Source organism: Semicossyphus pulcher, unplaced genomic scaffold (genome assembly GCF_022749685.1).
Source record: "Semicossyphus pulcher isolate SPU_LCO1_2020_fin unplaced genomic scaffold, fSemPul1.0.p SCAF_3, whole genome shotgun sequence".
NCBI lineage: Eukaryota > Metazoa > Chordata > Actinopteri > Labriformes > Labridae > Semicossyphus > Semicossyphus pulcher.
Genome location: NW_027211704.1, coordinates 7,943,309 through 7,966,256, shown reverse-complemented (window position 1 = coordinate 7,966,256; position 22,948 = coordinate 7,943,309). Strand labels below are relative to the sequence as shown.

At 42.1% G+C, this 22,948-nt stretch overlaps 1 protein-coding gene across 1 annotated transcript; it reads left to right on the top strand.

Annotated features, from left to right (window-relative positions):
- Positions 1-4,737: 4,737 nt before the first annotated feature.
- Positions 4,738-22,715, top strand: ip6k1 (inositol hexakisphosphate kinase 1). The gene is made up of 8 exons (XM_069677783.1): positions 4,738-4,776; positions 5,470-5,615; positions 5,724-5,850; positions 12,642-12,882; positions 14,483-14,664; positions 16,672-16,847; positions 17,068-17,301; positions 17,536-22,715. The coding sequence occupies exons 2-8, from the start codon at positions 5,499-5,501 to the stop codon at positions 18,055-18,057; spliced, it is 1,599 nt and encodes a 532-aa protein (XP_069533884.1). The 5' UTR covers positions 4,738-4,776; positions 5,470-5,498; the 3' UTR covers positions 18,058-22,715.
- Positions 22,716-22,948: the final 233 nt, after the last annotated feature.

The following is a 22,948-nucleotide window of genomic DNA, read 5'->3' as shown; positions in this document are numbered from 1 at the left end:
TTCAGGAAGTGTCTGGTGCATGCAGCGTTATATGTGTGACAATTTAAGGTAATGAACAGTCTTTTATTGTATTTTAGAGTCACGTGTAGCCTGAAATAAACTGCTCCTTGAAGAAATATATCTAAAGCCTTTTAACCTTCAGAGACAGTAAGAAGAGGAACTACATTACACAGTAAGGCTGCATATTTAATGAGTGCATAGTGTTTAAAGGTTATGAAATAGCTACAGTCATAACCAGATGAGATGCATCGTCTGATTCAGCTCAGCAGGCAGCTGACTGACCAATTAAATCTTTTATTCACTTCCTTGTAATAAATCAGAACATGGCGACACTTTTTACCACTCATAAAAAGTGGAAACAAACGTTATTTATCAGTCACAATCAGGTTGGGATGTTTAAGGGGGGAAAATGTTTTTGCACTGCAGATCAAACATCAAACAGAAGCTTGAGAATATCCACTCTTCTCTCAGCAGAGTCTGCTGTGTGTTGTATTTATTTGAAGTTTGTGATGACCAGCTGCACTTGATACTGATTCTTTAGGGAAACATGGCATTTCCAGTACAACCCTGGGAACCGGATAATAAAGAACACATTTGCTGTAACCAACATTAGGAACAGGCAACGCCAAGTGGGACTGACATTTAAGGGGTTATATTTTCGCATGGACCACATATTTTATGAGCACGTGATTTTTTTCTCAGCTGGGCAGAATTCATAATAAAGGCCTGTTTATGACTTAAAATAGGGCTGCACAATTAACCAATTATAAGTCATTATTTTGGCTTCCCACGTTAAAATAAACATGATTGACGGTGATGTTGATGTTTTAAAATGCTCCTCGCGTAGAAAACTCTGCTGCACATCAAATCAAGCGCTCCCTAAGCTAACAGCCCCTCCCCCAGGGGGCGATGGAGAGGTTTAGGCTACACTTTTGGGGGAGCTGTCATGTCATGAGTGCCTGCCTTGCAGCGGCAGTTTAGAGTAGAAGTAAACAACAGAGACAGTCGGAGAAACAAAAGTCAAATGTCCCCCGAAATGTCTCGTCATCACTTGTTTGGAGGTATTTCAGGTTTAGGGGAAGTGATGTGAAGAAGAAAAAATAATCAGCAAAGAGTGCATGAAACTTGTGTCTGTGCCACAAAGCAACACAACTAACTTGTTCAAGCAGCTGAGAAACAGCGCAAAGTGCAGCATGATGAGTGTACGAAGGCCAAGAGTGAGAACGTCGCTGCTCCCCGTCCTCATCCAGCACCAAGTCAGACACCCAGAACAGAGACGCTGTACAGCACAACACCTTATCCACCCAACTCCTAAAGGCACACTGAAATTCTCATCAATACACCAATGCGTCGTGATGATAATTTTGGCTATAATCGTACAGCCCTATATAAAATGTTTGATTTTAAAGATAGCGTTTCTGTGTCTTGTGAGAAAAGAAAGACTCAGGTGTTTGAAAAATGCCTCAGCGTGTGTGTGAACCGTTGTGTGTGGAGGCCGTATTTGCTGTCATTATTTTGGGCCCTCATTGTGATATCATCAGTGAGCGTCATGCCTCTCTTCAGCCTTGACACTGAGCAGACGATGCATTCAGAAACGCACACAAGTGGGCAATGACATCATCCTCTCTTCCTCTTTATTCCTTCCAGTCTTCCTCTCTCCTCTTCTGCTTTATTCTCATGTCTTCAGGCGGACGATGATGACTCATTTTTGGGCGGAAATTTGAGGTGCATGATGGGATATGAGGATTTAACAGGAGGTAGTAGAAGGGGGTTTTAGAAGTGGCATGCAGGGGATTGGAAAAATTAAAGTGAACATCTGATCGTTGCACTCGTATGTGAGAGTTAAACATATTCTTAAACCAAGGATATTTATCTGCTCTAATAACAGCCTCCAGTGTTCTGAGAAGGATCCATAGAAGATGTTGTAACCTGTCTGCAGGGATTTAATGCCATTCAGACTGTAGAGCATCAATCAGGTCGTACACTGATACTGTTTGATCATGATTCATGTCTGTCTCACAGTCGGGGTTACAGTTCATCCTGAAGGTGTTCCATGAGCTCTGTGCAGGCCAGCCAAGTTCTTCCGCACCTTTTCTTTTTGTCTTCCTGCCTCGGTCACTTTCAAGTTGAAACAGGAAAAGACTTCACTAGAACATTTTTGTCTAAAATATCTGTGTTTACTGGAGCGTTAAGATTTATCTTTTGTTGAAGTAGAAGACTAACTCTGGAAAAACAGACCCAGACCTGAAGTGCACTGAAGCATCTGGACTGAAGTGTCCTCGCGTCACAGCCTGGCTGTATTAGTCTAGTCCTTTTTTGTGTATGTTTTTTACTGGAATGTGAATTGTTAAAGGTATAATAAGTAGGATTTTCCCAGAAAAATAAGATATAGACTTTTACAAATATAATATAATATAAATCATCACTTATGGGCCTCTATACATGTGTGTTGGTGAGTGTGTGTGCAGACCCTTGTGAGACCCTTCCCTCTACATCTGTTCTGTTTTGCTTTGCACGGGACGTTTTCAGGAGGGGCGCTGTTGTTGTTCTCTGAGCCAATCACTGCGTACAGGTGAGTATGGCAGTGGTTCAAATTAGCAGCTGGGCCCCATTCAGACCGGCAAACATGGCGAGAGAGCGATGCAGAGTTGGCCTTCTTTCTGTTGGACAGATCGGTGCCTCAAACTGAGTAGGACAAGCTAACCGGCGGTAAGCATGCTAGCGCAAAGGTAACTGTGATACTGTTGGTGTTAGCTCGGTGGAGTGGGCGTGTTCTCACACGAGAGACTGAGAGTGAGCTTCTGGTGACGGAGAGCCCAGGTGGAGGAGCCCAGTTTGAATGTGTTGTTGACAAAATGCAAGGAAAAATCCTACTTATTACACCTTTAAGATCAGTTTGAGAAGTGGAGAAGTCTTTAAAGTTTATTTCTTAACAGCGTCATCTGTTGCGTACAGTGATAACAAACCTCATTTACAACTTAACATATTCTCTTTAATAAATTCAATTTGTTTTTAGAAAAGCTTTATTACATTTGTGTGCTGTCGTTTTTAGCTGTTTGATGTGCTAATAGGAAATAAATCAGGTGTTGATATCCATTGTTTTTATCTCCTGTTTTATTGTTTCAAATGTTAAATATTCATAAAAGGTTTTTATTTTAGATGTTGCTCATTAACAGCTGCGCTTTGATTTCGTTCTGCGTGCTGCTGAATGCTTTTTGTTTGAGAATAAATCCTGAATCACCAAAAAAGAGAAATCCTCTCAGATTACTGGGGATGTTTTCAAATTCAAAACAGTTGAGGAGAGAGCTGGGAGGACATCTCTGCACACGATAACAATCTACTGATTTGTTTTTGCGTAAAGTGTGCTCCAGTCAGTTGAAAGATTGATGCAGGTGGACACAAAGCTCAGTTAAAGTTGAAAGGATGCTTTTGAATCCTCGGTAGAAGCCAAAAAACTGTGTGCAGAGGGACGGCTGACCCTGACTGCTGCTGCTGCATTGCTTTACTCATTGAACTATGTAGAGTTTGTGTGTGCTCGTTGTTTGTGTGAGTGTGAAAACGTGTGGTCATGCCCAGAAAACTGTGTGGGTTATTTTTACACACCGCCTGGTTCAGACTCAGACTATTGTTAATCAGAAAGTTGTTTAGTGCTAAAGAGGAACACAGTTTAACTCAGGGACCCAAATATCTCCACATGCAGATGTTGCTGTCAGCAAGCTCCAACAGTTAAAATCTCAGCAATCCAGAAATTTGTGTCTTACCGTTTTAATTTACAAAGATAACTTGAAATGCGCTCATCATAGTTTTATTTCAGCACTGGGTCAAATGGCTAAGAGCAATATGAGATGGGACACAAGCTCTAGGAAGCGTTTCAGGGATAATACATTTTAATTCAAGGCCCAACAAAGACTCTAAACATGGTGGCCAGAGTAGATTTTTGGTGGCCCAATGTAAAGTTTTATTTAACGCAGCCTAGCTAAACTGTGACGTAAAATAATTACATGACTGTAGGGGTTAGCTTTAGAGCTAGCAGGAGCACATCAGTGGTTCAGAGAAGAAATTTGGCTTTTAATTCTAAAAGCCCAACAAAAACTTTGATATTAACACCTGTGTGTGCGCTCTTTTGTCGATGTAGCAATTACAGAGGTATAGCATTAGCCTTTGCTAATGCTAGCACGTAAGAATCGTCATGTTTGTGGACATGTAACATTGCATAGGCTCGAAGTATGGTGATAAAACTCTGCGGCCAGGGGCACTGGTTTAGTTTAGTTGATAGAGCAGGCTTCCCATATACAGAGGCTACAGTCCTCATCGCACTGATCGCAGGTTTGACTCCTGGTCAGCTGATCATTAAAAACTCTGCGGCCACAGAGTATTTCTTTGTCATTGATATTGAACCCTCTGTTTTACCCTCCTTCAGCTCATAGTTTTGGTTTTTTTCAGCACACAGTGGACTAAAGATTAATTAACGCAGTTTTAAAGACATTAAACACTTAAATCTAACATTGTGTTTCCTCTTTCTTTACAGGAAGTGGTGACCCTGGCGAACTGACACCCTGCTTCTCCTGCCCTCCACCCTACTCCGCCCCCCCACCCCCTATCCTGACCGGGTCTCCGTGCTGCCGGCGGTGGATTGGAGCACTCTGATTGGAGGATTTGCGAGGTGGTTTTTCGGTCTGGCGCCGCCTCCCCCCGGGGCCGGCGTGCGCTCCCAGCAGCCCGTGGTGCCCTGTGCCCCCCCCTCCCCGTCACTGCACAACAGAGCCCATGCCCAAGGTGAGAGAGACCAGGACCAACTCTGATGCATTTCAGAGGGGAGCACACGGGGATTTAACACGTAGTATGGTTTCTTTCTCTAGACCACAGCAGAAAATTATGAGTCATAAGTCACTTCCTTTTTCTCAAGATGTCATGACGCTTGACTGAACTTCCTTTAAATGTCCGCTGTGGCTCACCGTATCACAATGTCTACCACAGAAACAAAGCAGAAGAGAAAGTTCAACACAGCTTAATTTACACTAACGTTCTACATAGTTGCTTACCCCAGCTTTAATGATATTAACTAAAGCTACATATTTCCAAACATTCTTTATATTTAAAGCTCTGACTAATTGACTTAGGCTACATTAAGACATTAAAGTAGGATGTTAGCAGCAACATGTAGCATATGTTACATGTTGTTGCACCCTGCTGTTATTTATGTTGTTTCATCTTTGCCTGAACTTGTCGGTCTTAACCTTTACATTACAGTCAGTGAGTGCGTCTGTGGCATTTAGGAGCATCGACTTTATCTTGTCCACTGAGCACTGAAAGCTGATATTAAAATCGCTTGTCAGATTTCCCAGAGAGCTTCTTATTGAAATCATAAATCTTCAACTTTTAGTTTCCTTGTGAGGCGTCTTTTGTTTAGACATAAAAAATAAAACTTGCTTGTATTAATTGAATGATAAATCCTTTTCTTCTCTGCAGGAGGAGGCGCGGTGCGTCCGCCAGGAGCCATGTGCCTCCCCCACACAAACAACATGGACAGCAAGTTACAGGGGGCGGGGCCGGGGGGAGGGGCTTCACTTCGACCACGAGCTGGAGGCGTTCCACTGGAGCCCTTCATACACCAGGTTCATATGTTTGCCATGTGTTTGATAAAAAAGTGGATGATATTAATATTGAATGTATCCTTTAAGTGCATGTTTTCATAGGTGTGTGTGTGTGTGTGTTTTTTGTAGGTGGGGGGTCACACCAGTATGATGCGTTACGATGACCACACAGTGTGTAAGCCTCTGATCAGCAGAGAGCAGCGCTTCTACGAGTCTCTGCCTCCAGAAATGAAGGAGTTCACTCCGGAGTATAAAGGTCAGTCACAATCTGAGTGCAGCCTGTTGGTGGATTCCCTTCCCTTCATGGAATCGTTCCAGAGTGTTTCACAGCAGGGAAAACAGTGTAAGATGGACATGTAGCTGCACAAATGAGACATATTGATCCTGGGATAGACACTGATGCTTTCAGCCTTCAAACCAAACCTTGTTACAACACCGTTATTACAAGGTTATCTGTAGTAGCTCGTTTGATTATTCCTTCTAAAAAAACACAGAGGTATGAACTATTCGAATATCTATTTTTGTGCAATATGTCTACAAGAGGGCAAAGATACAACGAGAGACAAACTTACTTGCAAAGATACATTTATTTTAACATAAACACCTTTTTAAAAGATCAACATACGCTTCCTACACCTTGAAAACTAAACAAATAAAATAATTAGGTTACGGTAGAACGGGCATTCAGTGCTCCGAATGAGCTGTGCTGTGACAGGTGTATTTATTGTCATGTCTTTTATGTACCTGTCTGTTACGCTTGGGGGTGAGAATCTCTCTCTTTCCGGCCGGGCTGGGATTTAAAATCTCCGCCATCATTACCACACGCCAACCGGTTGTTGTTTTAGCTCGTTTCAGCTAGACTCAAGTTAATTCTTAACGTATCATAGTATAAAGTGACGGGAAGGCTCAGTCCTTTATGTGGCGGCCCAGGGTTCGACTCCCATCCTCTGCCCTTTGCCACATGTCGTCCCCACTCTCTCTTCCCTGTAACACTGTCCTCTCTCGCATTCAAGGCATAAAAGGCTGTCAAGTTTGTTGCAGAAATCCTTCATTACACAAGAAATCTAGTGACACTGATCAGACGCTCTTAATTGTACTGTCTTCCTGTGATTCTCCTCAGCCACAACACAAGATTACAGATGAGCTTACTTTAGATAAATCCATCTAATCTCATACCAGACACACACAATACTTTAACATACAGGTTGGTACACAATACAATATGAAGCCACCTCACAGTTAAGATACATAAGAACACTTTCTGCTAGGGCTGCATTTATTATGTTATTAACAGAAGATAAAGACTCGTTCAAAGAGCTCAAATGCTTTTAAAAATAGCACTCTCGCAGGATATTGGGTCTTTACTTGATGTTTTTTTCCCCATTTGATTCATTGATGGAACAATTTGAAACCAAGTGAAAACAAGAAGGTGTGCAGCATTTTACCTTATGCTCAACTGAATTGGGTCAACAGACACCTTTTCTGTATCTCAGTCCTTTTTGATACAGAGATGTTACAATGCAATATTTCATTATTAATCAGTTTTTTGTGAAGTGAGCTCAATCCCCCTCCCCCCTCTCTCTCCGCCGGTGCTCTAAATAATTTTCCTCCTCCTGGTTCGATGGCGGATGGAGAGGCAGACAGACAGGCAGACAGGCAGACAGAGGAGAGGAACGCTAGTGCGGATGTTTACTGGCAGTGGTCTTGCTGCTCTGCTCTTCATCAGCAGACACATGCTGTAGCCGCATCCACTTGCTCTTGCTGTAGTAACAGACCTAAACACACTTTGACAGCCAGCGTTCACACACACACACATCTCATCCTCTCCTGCATGTGTGTGACCTATTTTTCATTCTAGCAGATTATGTAAGAGAGGTGGGAATGACGAAAGTCGAGGTGTGGATGGAGGAAGGAGGGGTATGATATTTTGAAGTGATATATGAAGTGACATTAATTATGGCTCTGTTTCATTTAGGTTTGCTTCTTAGGCTATGTCTACATGTACACAGGTTTGTTTTTTTTCTCTGAGACGTGTAGACGGGGTGAACAGTGTTTTTGGCTCGTGACGTCAGGCTGTGCGCCGGTATCTCCTTTGTGAAGCGTCACACATGAGGCGACATTCCTTGCAAAATGACGGATGTGACAAAAAAGATGATGCTTCTAACCTTGCTAACAGGACTTTTTACATGTTTACACATATATGTGCAGTTACTCGTCCATTATATTGAGCAGCCCGCCAGGTAATAGATTTTCTCAGACATTTGATTGGCCACGATTTTCTTTTTCTTCTTTGCATGACCGGGTTATATCGGCACTTGTTGGTGTGGCATTCTTATGACAGCGCTTGCGTATGCGTTTGGACAGGGTGGTTTTTTTATAGCCGTGCTTGTGTTGACTGGGGGTTTTTTTTTTAAACGAAGGAGGGAAAAACTCTGTTTTGAAAAATACCCGTGTACGTGTAGACGTGGCCTAAGTCACAACAATGAGCCAACAAACAAAAAACAGGGTCCTGACTCAGAAACACTTCAATGCATTAATTATATTGATAGATTACTTTCATCTCTGTTTGCTGTCGGATGTCTCCTATAAGAAATGTTTCCCTATGAGACACCAGCTGTGTCCCAGTTCAAAACTTTGCCCTTGTGCATTCAAGAGCTGAGTTTCAATAGTCGTTCACCCTGCCATGTGAACTTACCCTCAGCTCTTGACCTCTTGGGAAATCCCCACCATCATGACAAATGTCATTCTATTTCTTCTGAAGCAAAGTGAAGTTTAAAGATTGAGCAAGTCATCAATATTGGCAGCAGAACAGCCTCTGCCTTTATTTATAGGACAGCTCAAGAGGGACAGGAAATATGGGGAGAAAAGGGCTGAGGGTGGGAGTTGAATCTGCGGCCGCTGCCTTGAGGACTGTAGCGTCTGTATATGGGGAGCCTGCTCTACGGACTGAGCTAAACCAGCGCCCCGTTTTTCAGTCATTTCTGCTATGACATCAAGTAGTTGATGACATACAATATTTTTATAGATATTTTATTAAGATAACCAAAAAATCACAAAATGCTAAGCTAACGTAGAAGAGTAGGTACATAAATAAAAACTAAATGTGAAGCCACACCCATCTGATCGGTGCAGAGATATGAAAACAAGGGCAGAAATGCTAACAACATGCCTGTAGCTAGCTTAAAACATCAGATTGCAGCACGTCAAAGGATCATTTTAGTGCAGAGAAAAAAGCAAGACAGTCTAGCTGCAGACCTGCGCTCTCAGGTCGGTTCCATTGCAGCCTCCACTGTCAGGCCTCCTCCACTGTCAGGCCTGGAAATGGACGCATTATATTATAAAATAAAATCGTGTAGATACGTCCGGTTTTAGCATTTCTGTCAATTATATATTTCAATTGTTCTACTATTACGCGTCTTATTTACACTCGCTATGAATGTATTCTGTAAAAACCGGAGATAAACGTGAGAGAATGATGTAAATGTATACATAAAATAAAGCTTGTTTAGTCTGCAGTTGGAGCCTTCGGTTCTCTTCTCTTTCTAAAAAACAAAACACACTTCTCATTCAGAATTACCCTTTGAAAAATAACATAGTTCAGCGCTCAATTTGATATAAAAACAGACCTTTGTCAGTATTTTGTTGGACACAAGAACCTAATATGTCTACTCGTACTGTACTGAAGACCTTTAGAGGAAATAAAGGCCAATAATTTACTTAATTTACATTTTAATTTGAAATATATAAATGATTATAACATTAAAGTATCTACCCAATTTTATTTTGTAATTTCTTGTCCATTTCCGAGCCTGACAGCGGAGGCTGCAACGGAAACGACCTGAGAGGTCTGCAGCCAGACCCCTGATAAAATAAAGGTATAACCTAAGGACAAACTATTGTGGGTCTGTCTCGGGGTCCTCTTCCCTTTTGTTTGTCTTCCTCTGTGAGAAATGATCTCACTGAACAGCCAGAAGTAAAATACTTTGATATTTGCTTTTATTTTATTCAAAGGTCATCATTCAAGCTGTCAAAAATCAAACCCAGGCCTTACACAGCTTTACTTTAACCTCTACAGTCTGCCCTGAATAATTACGCTGAGAGTCAGGGTTTTCTGTTCCGTTCTTACAAAAATGAAGTTGCTGCTGATAAAGCATGTCAAAACAAAGCAGCTTTTAGACATTTTTCTGTTGTTGCTGGCAGACGAATGTGATGAACAGGCACCATCATGCAATACAAGGCAACTGAGAGCAATGAATCGTTTCTCCTCCGGTGTGGGTGGGACTTAATTGCACTCTCTGAAAACAGAACAGAAAACAAGTATATCATATTGAATTAGGGTGTACAAGTTAACGTTACACCTGCTTTACATTAGCATGCTGTCATTGTCACGGTGAGCCCGTTTCCTGTAAATCAAATCACTTAATTTTAAAGGAATTAGTAGAAGAAAAATGCCATTTTAAATTACTTATGTTGACATTTTATAGGCTCAACGACTACTCAGTTATTAGGAAAAGTACAACAGATGCGGACATCTAAAAACATACATTTTTAATTATCAAATTATTCCTTAAACTTCATCCTACCGTCATCCTGCTTCTCACTGTCTGACACCTATTGGATATCTCCCCAATACTCTGACCTGCAGTCACTAGTACGTCTGTTTTCCCAGCAGTCAACCCTGCTGGTGTTGTGGTTCCCAGTGACTTGACAACAGTAGTCCATAAGGAGTCTATATTTAGCCCTGGATGTCTGCCCACTACCATTGTCCTGATGATTAAATAACAGCAGACAGACAGGCAGACAGACAGGCAGCTGCCCAGCCACGACTTTCTGAATCTGTCAAGGTTGTTTTATCCACAAACTGTTCGACATCAGCAGATCAAATTCCCTCTGAAGTTGTGAGTGTGGAGGTGGTGAAGAGGTCCAAAAGTCCTGCACAAGACCTGACTCTTGGGTTTGGAGTAGATTTCCCACCAGAGAGCAAACTGATGGCAAAATTCAATTTGGACCAACAGAGAGGATGTTCGGTGTCTCACTTAGCGGGGAAGAGATGTTCTAAAAATAACAGCTTAATGTTTAAATAAAACATTACCAGACATTCCTATCCGGGCATTTAATCTATAAACTGTTTCTCAATCGAATTTCCAGAACATTTATTCCATCTTAATAAACAGATGGAGGACAAATGAGAATGAAACCCAACATTAGTGTGTCAGTAATGTGTTGTTTAAGTCTGAGCCTCCAGAAGAGCTGGAGCTGAAGATATGCCCTCGTTTTGTGTTTGGAGGATAGAGGGAGAGAAATTTGTAGAACACTTCAATCCAAAATCCCTTAAGTGCTTGGATGTGGTATTAATACTTAAGTGTTTTATCTACACTATAAGGACACTTTAGGTATGCAAACTATGCATTAGCCTGCGCAGTCTTTTGTGCACCGCCTCATAAATGTAACCACACGTCAGACAGCAACAACGCACTAGTCCAATAATAGGGGAACAATGCTTGATGCTCATTAGAAGCATACTGCTAAAGTGGAAGTTGGGCATTACCTGAAAAGCTGGGCTTGAAGTGGGCATGTGCACAGAGTGGGCTTTTAGGTTGGTTGGATAAGGGGTCCACAAAGGCATATAAATTGGCTACAAACGTGTATAACATTAAACGGCAAACATGGGCACCAGGTTGGTCCCAAGTGGGTTGAATTCTACCCATTTGCACCAAGTATGTAGACCCCATCAAAGGCCCTACATCAAGCCATTTGTGGCCACCATGGAAACTGAGGGTAATATTGTCAGGGTTAGGGTTGTCCCCCATTCTCTTCTCTTCCCCTGTTTCTGACACTATCCACTGTCCTCTCAGGATCAATAAAGACATAAATAAATAAATAAATAGTTATGGTATCCGAACAGTGCATTGACTGCCATACTCGGCAATAACCAATACCACATTTCATACAGTATCAGAGGTCGATACTGATACTGGTATCGGTATAGGAACATCTTAACTATCTGTCTGCAGCTATTCTAATATAAAAGTACACAAAATGTGATGCAGCATCTTATATTGAATCCTCACTCCATCCTTGGAACACGTTGACCAATTTTTTAATTTGCTGACATTTCAAGTGAGCTGTATTTCAAGTGACATTTCCACATTGCATAAATTAACTTGTTCCCTTGTTAATATATAAATGTTGATTACTGAGGATAAAAAAATGACAATGTTGACCCAATGTTTCTCTGTCATGCTTTTGCGCAAAGAGAAGTGGATTTAAATCCAAAAGATATCTCTTATTTTAAGTTAGATGTTGGTTACTCTGAGTCTATTTTCAACTTTGTGTTTTACTTAATAGCAATGTTTTATTGTAACAGCAACATTTAAAGTGATAATCTCGAAGATTTTCATTTAAATAAATGTCTGTTAAGTCCCTGTCTATCTCCGAATGAGGTAACACAATGGTGATTGAGCCTCTGGCCCACTGATGAAAGCCTTTGCATTTGCAGAATTATGGACAGTTAGTGACGTGTTTTCCATCACCCAGCACTGGTTGGTGTGCTAGAGAGGGTGGGCGGAGCTGAGGCACCGTAAAGCAGCGTTTTTTCCAGGCCGTTTGTTCAGCCATAGTAGATTACTGTTTATTTGCAACACTTGCAAAGAAAAGATGGATGACTACAGATACAACTTCAAAAATAAGTGAAAATCCAAAGAAAAAGAAACAAATTTGACGCTCAGTTGAAGACAAACAGTCTAAAAAGGAAAGCAACCGTCAGCGAGGAAAATCAAGAGTTACAACCGGAGCCAACCGTGGACGTCACACATGCAACACTGTCTGGATATCTGGGAAGTGTGCTCCCGCAATTATCGCCATTGGTGCTGCCAAAGAGAATGAAACTGAGATCTTTGAGATTACAACTTTATGTCTGTTTAAATCGTGTGGTCTATTGAGTGTTGACAACTGTTGTTGTGAACCTGTGATAATGCTGTGTCAATAAACAACCCATGAAAACCTTTTATAAATACATCCTGTCTGTATGTCACTCTGTCATTTCAGGTGTGGTGCTGGTGTGTTTCGAGGGTGACTCTGATGGCTACATCAACCTGGTGGCGTATCCCTACGTGGAGAGCAACATGGAGGGGGGGCCCACGGAGCATGAGGAGCGGGACCCCCCAGAGAGGGAGCAGCCGAGGAGGAAGCACTCCAGACGAAGCCTCCATCGCTCCTCCTCCTCCTCTGAACACAAAGATGAGCGAAGCGACAGGAGGGAGGCGCATGACACCGACGCTTCTGATAAGTAAGATCATAAGTTGTTGACAAAATATCCATCAACATCTTTATCAGGAGGATTTTTTAATAAGAAAATTCCAAAAATTCTCAGGTTGCAGTTTCCCAATATGCAGATCTTCAGCTTCTCTCTGTTTCATGTTACAAGGGGAGCTTTGGGTTTTTAGACTATTGGCTGGGGAAAAGAGGACATTAGAAGACATCACATTGGGCTCTGATTCAGAGACAGTTTAATTGAACCATTTAAATCTTGATGATGATAATTAGATTAGATTGCATCTATTGCTCCCCGGCATTATGGGAGATGAAGTCCCTTCCAGTTCTCTTCTAGAGTCTCATGTATCTCCAAATAAAGGCAGCCAGAATGCTCGTCTTGCTTTTATCTGCAGTTGTTGGTTGTTCAAAGAGTATACAGTATATTTCAGTCACACTTAACTTCAGATTGAAATGTCTTCACGACTATTGGATAGATTACCATGACATTCGGAGCACACATTTACATCCTCCTCCAGATGAATTTAAATCTCCTCTGACTTTTCATCTACACAGTCATTGTGTAAATATAACAAAATTAAATGACTAAATACCTGCAAAACTCAGAACCCCAGTGACTATATTCTGTGATGATGATAGCTGAGTCCTAGGTCCTCTGCTGCAGCCCAGATAATTATCTGCTGTGATATGCAGATGTCTGTTTTAAGAGCAACGATAGCTGATTGAATCCTTGATTCCAAAGAGCGCTGTGTTCGCCTCTCTTGCTCTTCCCGTGTGCAGTTTCCTGCAGACAACCAAAGCCTGCTGAAACTCAACTTGACAATTCTACTTTGATTACAAACAGAAACTAGAACACTTCTGAGACCAAACATCTTTTCTCTCACCTGCAGGTTCTACATGTATATGTAGATATCTGTTTATTGAGAATAGATTGAATGTAACAGACGGCATGTTAATAGGAGAAAATGTGCGTCATTAAGTGTGTGTTGGAGCCACATTTAAAGTTTTTGGATTAAGAAAGAGAAAATTATATTTGAGCTAAATTAATTATCGAATAATTTTATTAATTGGGAAAAATCTGTTTACTTGCTTTTGCTTTATAATTAAAGGGATAGTTCAGTTTGTTTGAAGTGGGGTTGTATGAGATACTTATCATTAGTAAGTGTACTACATACAGTGGATCAGCGCTCCGCACGGCCCGGTGTTTAGAAACCGGCCGGAGTGCTGGCACGGAAGCTAGACTATATGCCACTGCAGATAGGGTCAATTCCACACATAATTTATCCACTTATAAGGACGTCCCACCTAAAAATCAATCGTGGTATCAATTGTACGCTATATATGAATATGTCACCATGTTTCACTTTTCAGTAAGAACACTTCTTTATTTGGCACTACTTTGTGTAGACCGCAACACATACGTGTTACTACACCTGCAGCGTACGGTGTCGGATCAGCTGTTTGTGTCAGCAGTTTGTAGAAGAGGCAGCAAACATTTAAACACAGACTTCACAGTATAGCAGTCAAATTATTGTTAATAATGCAAACCAATGTAATTTAGACAGTTCAAACAGAGGTACGCTGTCAGTAATTCTCCCCTCTCGTCCTCCCTGCAGTCTCGCAGAGCTGAAGAGTCCCCGGCTCGACCCAAAGATCCACTCGGACGTTCCCTTCCAGATGTTGGACTGGAACAGTGGTTTGAGTTCAGAGAAGATCAGCCACAACCCCTGGAGCCTGCGCTGCCACAAACAGCAGCTGAGCCGCATGAGGTCTGAATCCAAGGACCGCAAACTCTTCAGTATCCTTCCTCAGCCAATCAGGCCCCTGATACTCAATACTCTGCTTTAATTGGACAAACACATCGTTATTTAGCTTTTTGGTCGACATTACAGGTAAGGTTTTGCTTTTAACACCCTTTCCAAGGTCAAAAATCATCTGTGATAGCGAGGAATGATGCAGTAGAGATCGGCGAGTGAAGCGGCCGTAGCCACTTCCGCTAACCAAAGCACACACTTAACTTACTGAAAAAACAGCAAGGATCCCGCACGCTGCTGTATTTAACAGCAGAACAGCTTCTTTGTGTTGGTCTGAGGTTAACGTTAGAAGGTATGGAAACTTCAATGACTGTAGTGATTGTTTTTGTTACGTTTCCTCTCGCGGATCATCCTCTACTCTGCTAATCCGGAACAGATCGGCTGCAGGAGCCGTATTGGTCAACGGAGCTGTCAATCATCATTTTGACAGCATCAAATAACTTGTTAAAAATAAACTTGTCCGAAAAATTAACTCTTAGACGTAAATCAGCATGATAAGACAAACTATAATGATAGAAACCATGTTTGAGAAAAATGTATCTGGCGTGTATTTTGATTTTAGAGTTTGACTCATGTCCCATCTGTTAACATGGAGGAGGCGGGCTTTATGACCTATACTGCAGCCAGTCAGCAGGGGGCGCTCGACATGTTTTGGCTTGACTTTTAGGGAGCTGTCGTCCGTCTTTTTATACAGTCTATGTTGTGTAACTTTACAGTTCAAGGCACTGAATGTGAATATCAGTGAGGGGGGGGATAAAGGGGGAGGGAGGGAGGGCTGTGAGGTTATCAGGTCAGAGGTCGTGTTTTGATCTTCAGCTTCAAAGAGAGCAGACTGCAGCTGCCTGGAAAACAAAACACACACTCTGTCCTCCATAACGTCCGTCTGTCTCAGTCAAATTCGACACTGCGGCTGTGAGAGGAGGTTATCTGTGCAGATACATTGTGCAATCAAATTATTATAATTAAAATGATCAGCGTTCAGTAATCACCCACAACACAGACAGGATTTTCCTGTTAAGAACTGTCTGGGCAGGTGGTTTCTCAGAGTGTTTCTGCATCTTTTAAACAATAACCTCGATTTAATCTCCAGGGTTTAGTATCAGACAACAAGAAAAGGGTTTTTAAAAATGTATTTGTAAAGTTTATATGCCATTTACTCTACTGTAAGATGAAGCACAGCATCTTACAAGGAACATTAAAAGGGAATGAAGCAGAAAAATTTAAAGTGACATGGAAAACAAGAAAACAACATGTACATTTCATCTTGTTGTAGTGTATAATGTATTCATGTTGATCATCAGGAATGTTCTGTCAGTGATAACCGTGTCTGCAAATTTGCATATTCAATTTGTCAAATCAGAACGAAAGGGTAAAGAGGCTTCACACTGAGTGTTTGTGTGTGTTTTCTTTAAAATCGTTTCAATGGAAGAAGAACACACTGATACGAAGAGAATTAATAGCCTTACATTGCTACAATGTTTTCCCTTGGTGTGAAAACTGCAGAGATGTATCTGCATTATCTTCTATAAATATCTATCCGTCCATATATACATGAATGGGCCTTAAAAATCTGACACAATGTGCTTCACTTACCGTTAATCCTTGAAGACTTGCTGCTGGATCCTTGATGTTGTTGATGAGGTTAAAAACAAAGACTTGGACTAACTCCAGTTTCTCTTTTTATTTTTACCACAGAGACATTTCGGGCAACACGCCCTCCGCGTGTGCTCTGGCAATATCACAATCAAATACACACAGGTGGGGTTAATTATAGATGACCACAACCAACACAACAAGTACATCCTTAACGGGTGAGCTACAACAACTCCTTATGCAGGACACTAAAGAAGGAGAAAGCAAAGAAACCCGACACTATTTATAAACTTCAGAACATTACAAGCTGTTGTGCGTATTGCTCCTCTTGCAGTAACCAATTTAAAAGGTTCAAAGGATCAGAGAAATGTGTTCCCTAACTGCAGCATGTCAACCAGAGTTCCTGTTGTTGGAGAATGTGGTGCACCACTTCTCCTACCCCTGCATCCTGGACCTGAAGATGGGCACCAGGCAGCACGGAGACGACGCCTCCGAGGAGAAGGCGGCCAGGCAGATGAAGAAATGTGAACAGAGCACCTCAGCGACGCTGGGAGTCAGAGTGTGTGGCATGCAGGTACAACATCCACTGCTACAGTCAGACAGTAATGTTGCGATGTACATTTCATACATCTTGTCTGATTTTATTTTGAAAATCTGAACCTGTGTATCTTATTAAAATGTATTACATAAAGAAACAGCTTACTTTGAATAAGGTTAGATTTGTAAATTGTTAAATTTGAACAGTTATCTATTTGTGCTACTGTATCACTGATGTTTCCTGTCTGTCTCTGTAGGTGTACCAGCTGAACACGGGTCACTACCTCTGCAGGAACAAGTACTACGGCCGCGGCCTGTCGATCGAAGGCTTCCGTCAGGCGCTCTACCAGTACATGCACAACGGGGCGGGTCTGAGGCAGGACCTCTTTGAGCCAATCCTGAATAAGCTTCGCAGCCTGAAGGGGGTGCTGGAGAGGCAGGCGTCCTACCGCTTCTACTCGTCTTCACTGCTCATCATCTATGAGGGACAGGTGAGCTGGATACAGGTCTCAGGACCTTTTGACTCAGGTAGTAAATACTAAACTTGAGAAGACTGCTTCCACTCCTTAACAGATTTGACAGGGAACTAACGACAGACGAATTTAAGGCTTGGATGTCTGAGAGAAAAGTCTTTTTCACCTTCAGACAGTTTAAAGTGTTGTGTGCTGATGTTTTCTGTGTGTCAGGTTCACGCTGATCTCTGCTGTGTTTGGTTCTGTCTGCAGGAACCTGAGGGACCTTCAGTCCTCAGCTCGGGGCAGCACGCAGCCCTCACACAGAAGACTCCTGCGGTCCCTGCAGAGCCTCAGCGTGGCCCTGGGCCCCACGTCCCCCCACCCACAGGAGCCCCCTGTGAAACGGACATGAGCCAGAACCCAGACCCGGGGTCACTACCCTCTCAGGGACCTGGACTTATGGTTCCGCCTTCCCCCTCCCCTCATCCTCCCACACAGACCCCACCCACCAAATCAGACTGCCACTCCTTCCTCCCCCCTCTGTCCTCGCCCCGCCCCCATCCAGACTCCTTCTCCCCTGCTCCCAGCTTAATTTCCTTCCCCCCGGCTCCTCCCCCTCAGCCCCAGCAGCCCCCCCTGGTGGACGTACGTATGATCGACTTCGCCCACTCCACCTTCAAAGGTTTCCGTGGCGACACGGCGGTGCACGATGGTCCGGACCGGGGCTATGTGTTTGGACTGGAGAGCCTGGTCCAGATCCTGGAGAGCCTGCGGGATGACAACCTGCAGTAGCTCCAACACACACACACACACACACACACACACACACTAATAAAGACACACACACATATTTGGACTTCTATACTTGTGAGGACCCCACTGATATGATGCATTTCCCAGCCCCTAAACCTTAACCATCCCAAATAAATGCCTAACCACAACCATCACCTTAAATTCAAGCTGATCTGAATTCTAACACTAAGATCCCTTCCACTCAAAACGTGTTTTTCTTCCCGTTCCTTCAGTCAGTTTTGAGTTACACTGCAGAATGATGCAGAGTCTTACACGAGAAGACTGTTTTCACATACATCTACCGAAGTTTGTCAGAGCTCACCTCAGCTCTGAATGTAACACAGGTATTACACCAAAAAGCTTTCAAGCTGTTTCACTGTGCAGACAAATCTTCCAGAGTTTTGCAGACGTTGAGTTCGCTCCCATCATCTTAAATGTTTGGCGTGAGGTGGGCTTAAAACTCAGCCGGGGTTGTTCCTCGTCTTGACATTCCAATAAGATAAAACATGATCTTATTATTGTAAGTTTTCTGTCTTGGCTCATGCAAGGAGTGACATTTAATGATGTGAACACTGTCAACAACCAATAGGAGCGCTCTCTCCATAATCAAACAGGAAGCAGTAAACCAGGTAGATTGTAAACACGGAGGGGACTCTGGGAAGGGCTGCTGTCACTCTGTCCACATCCTGGGAACAGTCATCTGTGGACAAGGTGTTAGCGCTGTGGCAGTTAGCTCAGGGAAATAAATAGATTGATAAAAACTTTCAGTATGGAGGATGGAAAGGATGCATGCACCCTGCTAGCTCCTAATGCTAACCCAGCTAACATTAAGGCAAGCTGAGGTACACAAGGGCAGCTGTCTTTTCAGAGGCCTCTCGTGTACTCTTGGGATAACATATGTACAGATGAGCATCACAGTTAGAGCGAGAGCCAAATCAATCAGAACAACGAGGAAATGTAACATTAACACATAATGTTAAAACATTTTAAGTTAAGTGGATCTTTGGAGAAAACCACATAAAACCCAAGTTATTATTCAAAGCAGAGAATTTTTAAACATTTCTGGAAGGGATCTTAAACTCAGATTCACAGTTAGCAGAGAAAAAGGAACATGCATTATACACAAGTAAACAATAAACCAAACACTGATGAGTGGAGGGGGCCTCAAACCACAAGACCAACACATCCTTCGAGGGGTCTGACTACGAGCCCAAAACGTCCAAACTCCCACGGTCCAAAACTGAAATCGGTCCTCACTGAGATAGACGAACAAAAAAACCCTCACACTCAAACACACTCAAACACACACACACATCCTGGGAACAGTCGTCTGTGGAGCTGTTTGACAGCACAGCGGGACAGAGCGTCCTCTCTCTGAACGACCAATCAGCTGACTCCCAGGGGCCGCCCACTGAAATCGGCCTACACTCACTTTACCCCCTCTCGTCGTCCTCCTCCTCTCACTCCCCGACTCCCCTCCACCTCCTCTCCTCCTCACCCTTCTTTCTCTACACAAACCAAACCCGGACAGGTGAACTGACTCTTTCTAGAGTTACCTTTACAACACACTCAGAAACACATCCAAGCATCTGTTAAAAAGCAATAGACAGCGATGATAGACGGCGACTTTTTTTTCTTCAGCAGCGCAGAGGGCAGTGTCGCCCACAGGGATGAAAACGTGCAACAGAGAGATTTGAATCGTAGAAGTAGGCTTTAAGGAGAGAATAGAGATGATTTCTATAAGGCTGTTTGTCAGTTTCTTTGGGCTTTATTCAAAAATGGTAGTTGTCAGTGTCCTGTGAAATCATCCTCTGGGTTATTGTGTAATATCGAGAGCATAAGTGTCACCTTCCCAAACCTGGTCTGATCCTATTTTTATGATGTCGACAAATCCCATAAAGAGACCAAAACCTGCACCGGATGATCCCCTAACAAGCTCTGTGTCCAAAGCCTAGTATATTTTCCTTTCTGTGCCATAGAGCTCCATTGTTGTCCAAAAACTATTAAAAACTCATCAGTGAGTCACACTGTTGCACTGGAAGACATTTTCCTTCATCAACATGAACATAGTTTATTTTTACTCTGTGCCACACACACCGTCCTGCTGCTGGAAAGTCCTCAAACATGCACTCCTTCTTGAGTAACTTTTGCGAAGAGCTATGTTATTTTAGGGTATTACTGATGTTTGTGAGAACATAGGTTATACATTAAGTTAATTTTGTTGTATTTTATGCCTTTATTTGATAACTTGCAGATGAGAGAGAGATGTCGGGAAGTTTCTAGGGGCTATTCTCTGTTCAATACCAAGATTCAACTATTTGTTCGGTTATTTTTCGGTTCAAAGCTGTACCAAACTCATATTAGCCTTGTGCGGCTGTTTGCCGCTTTAAGACTTTCTTAGCGTTCAGGTCACAATTATTTTTAATGAAATAAATTACCCAGATGAAAGATTAGTGTCAGCTAGCTAAACACGATGTCAGCTCTGATCGAAGCCCCCAAAGACTTGCCAAAGAGCATCTGAGAAACACAGGTTTGTTTGTTTTGGAGAGGAGACTTGTGCAGAAAATTCGGCTCCCAGAAAATAAAAACTAGCGCAGCACCGACAAGCAAGCTAGGGGTAACTTAGCCACCAAAGGAGAGCCTCTGAGGAACACCAAGCCTGCTTTATTCAGTGAGTTTATAGCTTTATTCAATGAGTTTGTGTTTGAGAGAAGGAGACCTCTGTGGATAATTTAGTGCCCAGTAAAACCTCATGAGGTTTGTAGAGATAACAGTCTGCCATTGTGTTGCTCTTTCATTGATCTGTGTACAATAACACAGCTAAAGAGCAAAACAAGGGTCACCTCGGGGGCTTTTAAAGTTTATTCTTGACCCCGGAAACAGCAGTTGACAAAATCATCTTTACACAGCGTCCATTTAGTAGCTCTTGTGGAGCTTTTGATCTTCCTTAAAAGTTGGAGGTGCTCACCTGTCTTTGGAGTTTAATGCTCAAAGTTCCTTTTTTAAAAAGCTTTAAGAATCAACGTCCCCATGGTGGCTTCCAGTTTGTGTCCCCTGTGCCTGTTTTTAAATGTTAAGAATGAACATTCAATCCCTACGCTAAAGCAAATGTGGACGATGGGTCTTAAAAGTAATCACAAAAATATGAATGGATCGTGTGTTCAAAGCTCCAGGAACAGCTGCTTAGTGGACCTTGAGTTTGGATTGTTTTGTAAAATATCCTGAAAAAATATATAGAATAATTGTTTTGTAAAATATCCTGAAAAAATATATAGAATAATTGTTTTGTAAAATATCCTGAAAAAATATATAGAATAATTGTTTTGTAAAATATCCTGAAAAAATATATAGAATAATTCATATTGTTGGTTTTGGTTTTCTCTTGGGATTTGTTGACATCAAATATATAAAATAAAACCAGCCTTATTCTTTATGTTGGGGCTGGGTGATACGGTTGAAAGACAAAAATATTTAAATAGAAGAATATTTTTCTTACATATATTATATTCATATATATGTGATAAAATCACAATATCTGGGCAAAATCACACAAAATAATCAAATTTACATCAAATACAATAAGCGATTGTTCCCCTTTCGTCTTTGAATCAGAATACAAATTTCACTTCGACTAAAGGTTTTTCCTCTGGGTCGTGAATTTGGACAAAACGTGTTAAAACCATCATGATAATTTCCTCTTAATGTTTTTAAATATTAATATTGAATAACTGTCAAGCTTTGCCTCACATGTGTCCTGACACACTAAAAAAACAATCATCCTGAAATTGTCCGCAGAATTGGCCGTTTGAAGATGTAACCATCTTTCTCATCTGATTGGTCCTGATGAGACGGTGTCAGCCAATCACATTCGTCCATTTATGCTTCCTTCAATGAGTTCCAGAGGCCGGCTGTGACGCAGCGCCGCCCCCTGCTGGACAGCATTAGGAACTCCGCCCCAGGAGTAAGAGAGAGCAAATATGAATATTTTATTTTTGGTTTATGGAGGTGATAATTTATTTTTTTATTGTACCTTTGCCCATATGTGTGGGGGAATGTTTTGTCTTTTACATGTCTGCCCCAAATGTATAAAATGTAAAGAAATTAAGACACAATGTGTAAAAAGCGCAGTATTATCTGAGTTAACTCAAGTCTGTCTTATTGGCTGCTGATTTCATTCTTTTTTGCTTCAAACAGATTAAATTAAATCGTGTTTAAAGATGAAAACTGTCGCCGTAAATCCAGACTTGAGTCAGCTCACAGAGCCCGACACTTGTGCCTGCTGTGGAGTTGTTGCTCAGGTGGGAAGCTCTTCTGATCGGTGTGTGTGTGTGTGCGTGTGTGTGAGTGTGTTAGACTCCATCTTTAGTCTTTGGTTTGTTTCACTTCACATTTAAAGAGTCGGTAAAGAAGTGCATGCACATTAACGTCCTCCTGTTTGGGTCAGTTTCCTTCACAGCGTCAAACGTTCCTGTTACAGTCGTCACAGAGTCTAAAGCAGCGACGGTCCGCGTGTCCTCTCAGATCATGACTCTCCATCATGAGTGTTAGCCTCAATGATTGATCAGTTGTTTAGCAGCATTTTCTGCATCTGACATCATCCTGACTGTTTGTTAGAACAGTGAAAGTACGTGAGATTAAATCTTTCCAGAAGCTTTTGGGCTCGTGTTTTTATTGCTGACCAGACAAACACATCCGTCCTCATCAGATGTTTTTTACATGACACTGCTTGCTCTCTTCAGTGGCTTAGATTAACATACAAACACATATGGGAGATGCAGCGTGGTAGAACTGTGGGTAAATCCAAACCCAATGCATTGTGACTTTTTCATCTTGACTAACAATCACTTACGTTCACTTTTTGTCTCCACCGACTCCCGAGAAAAATATCTGA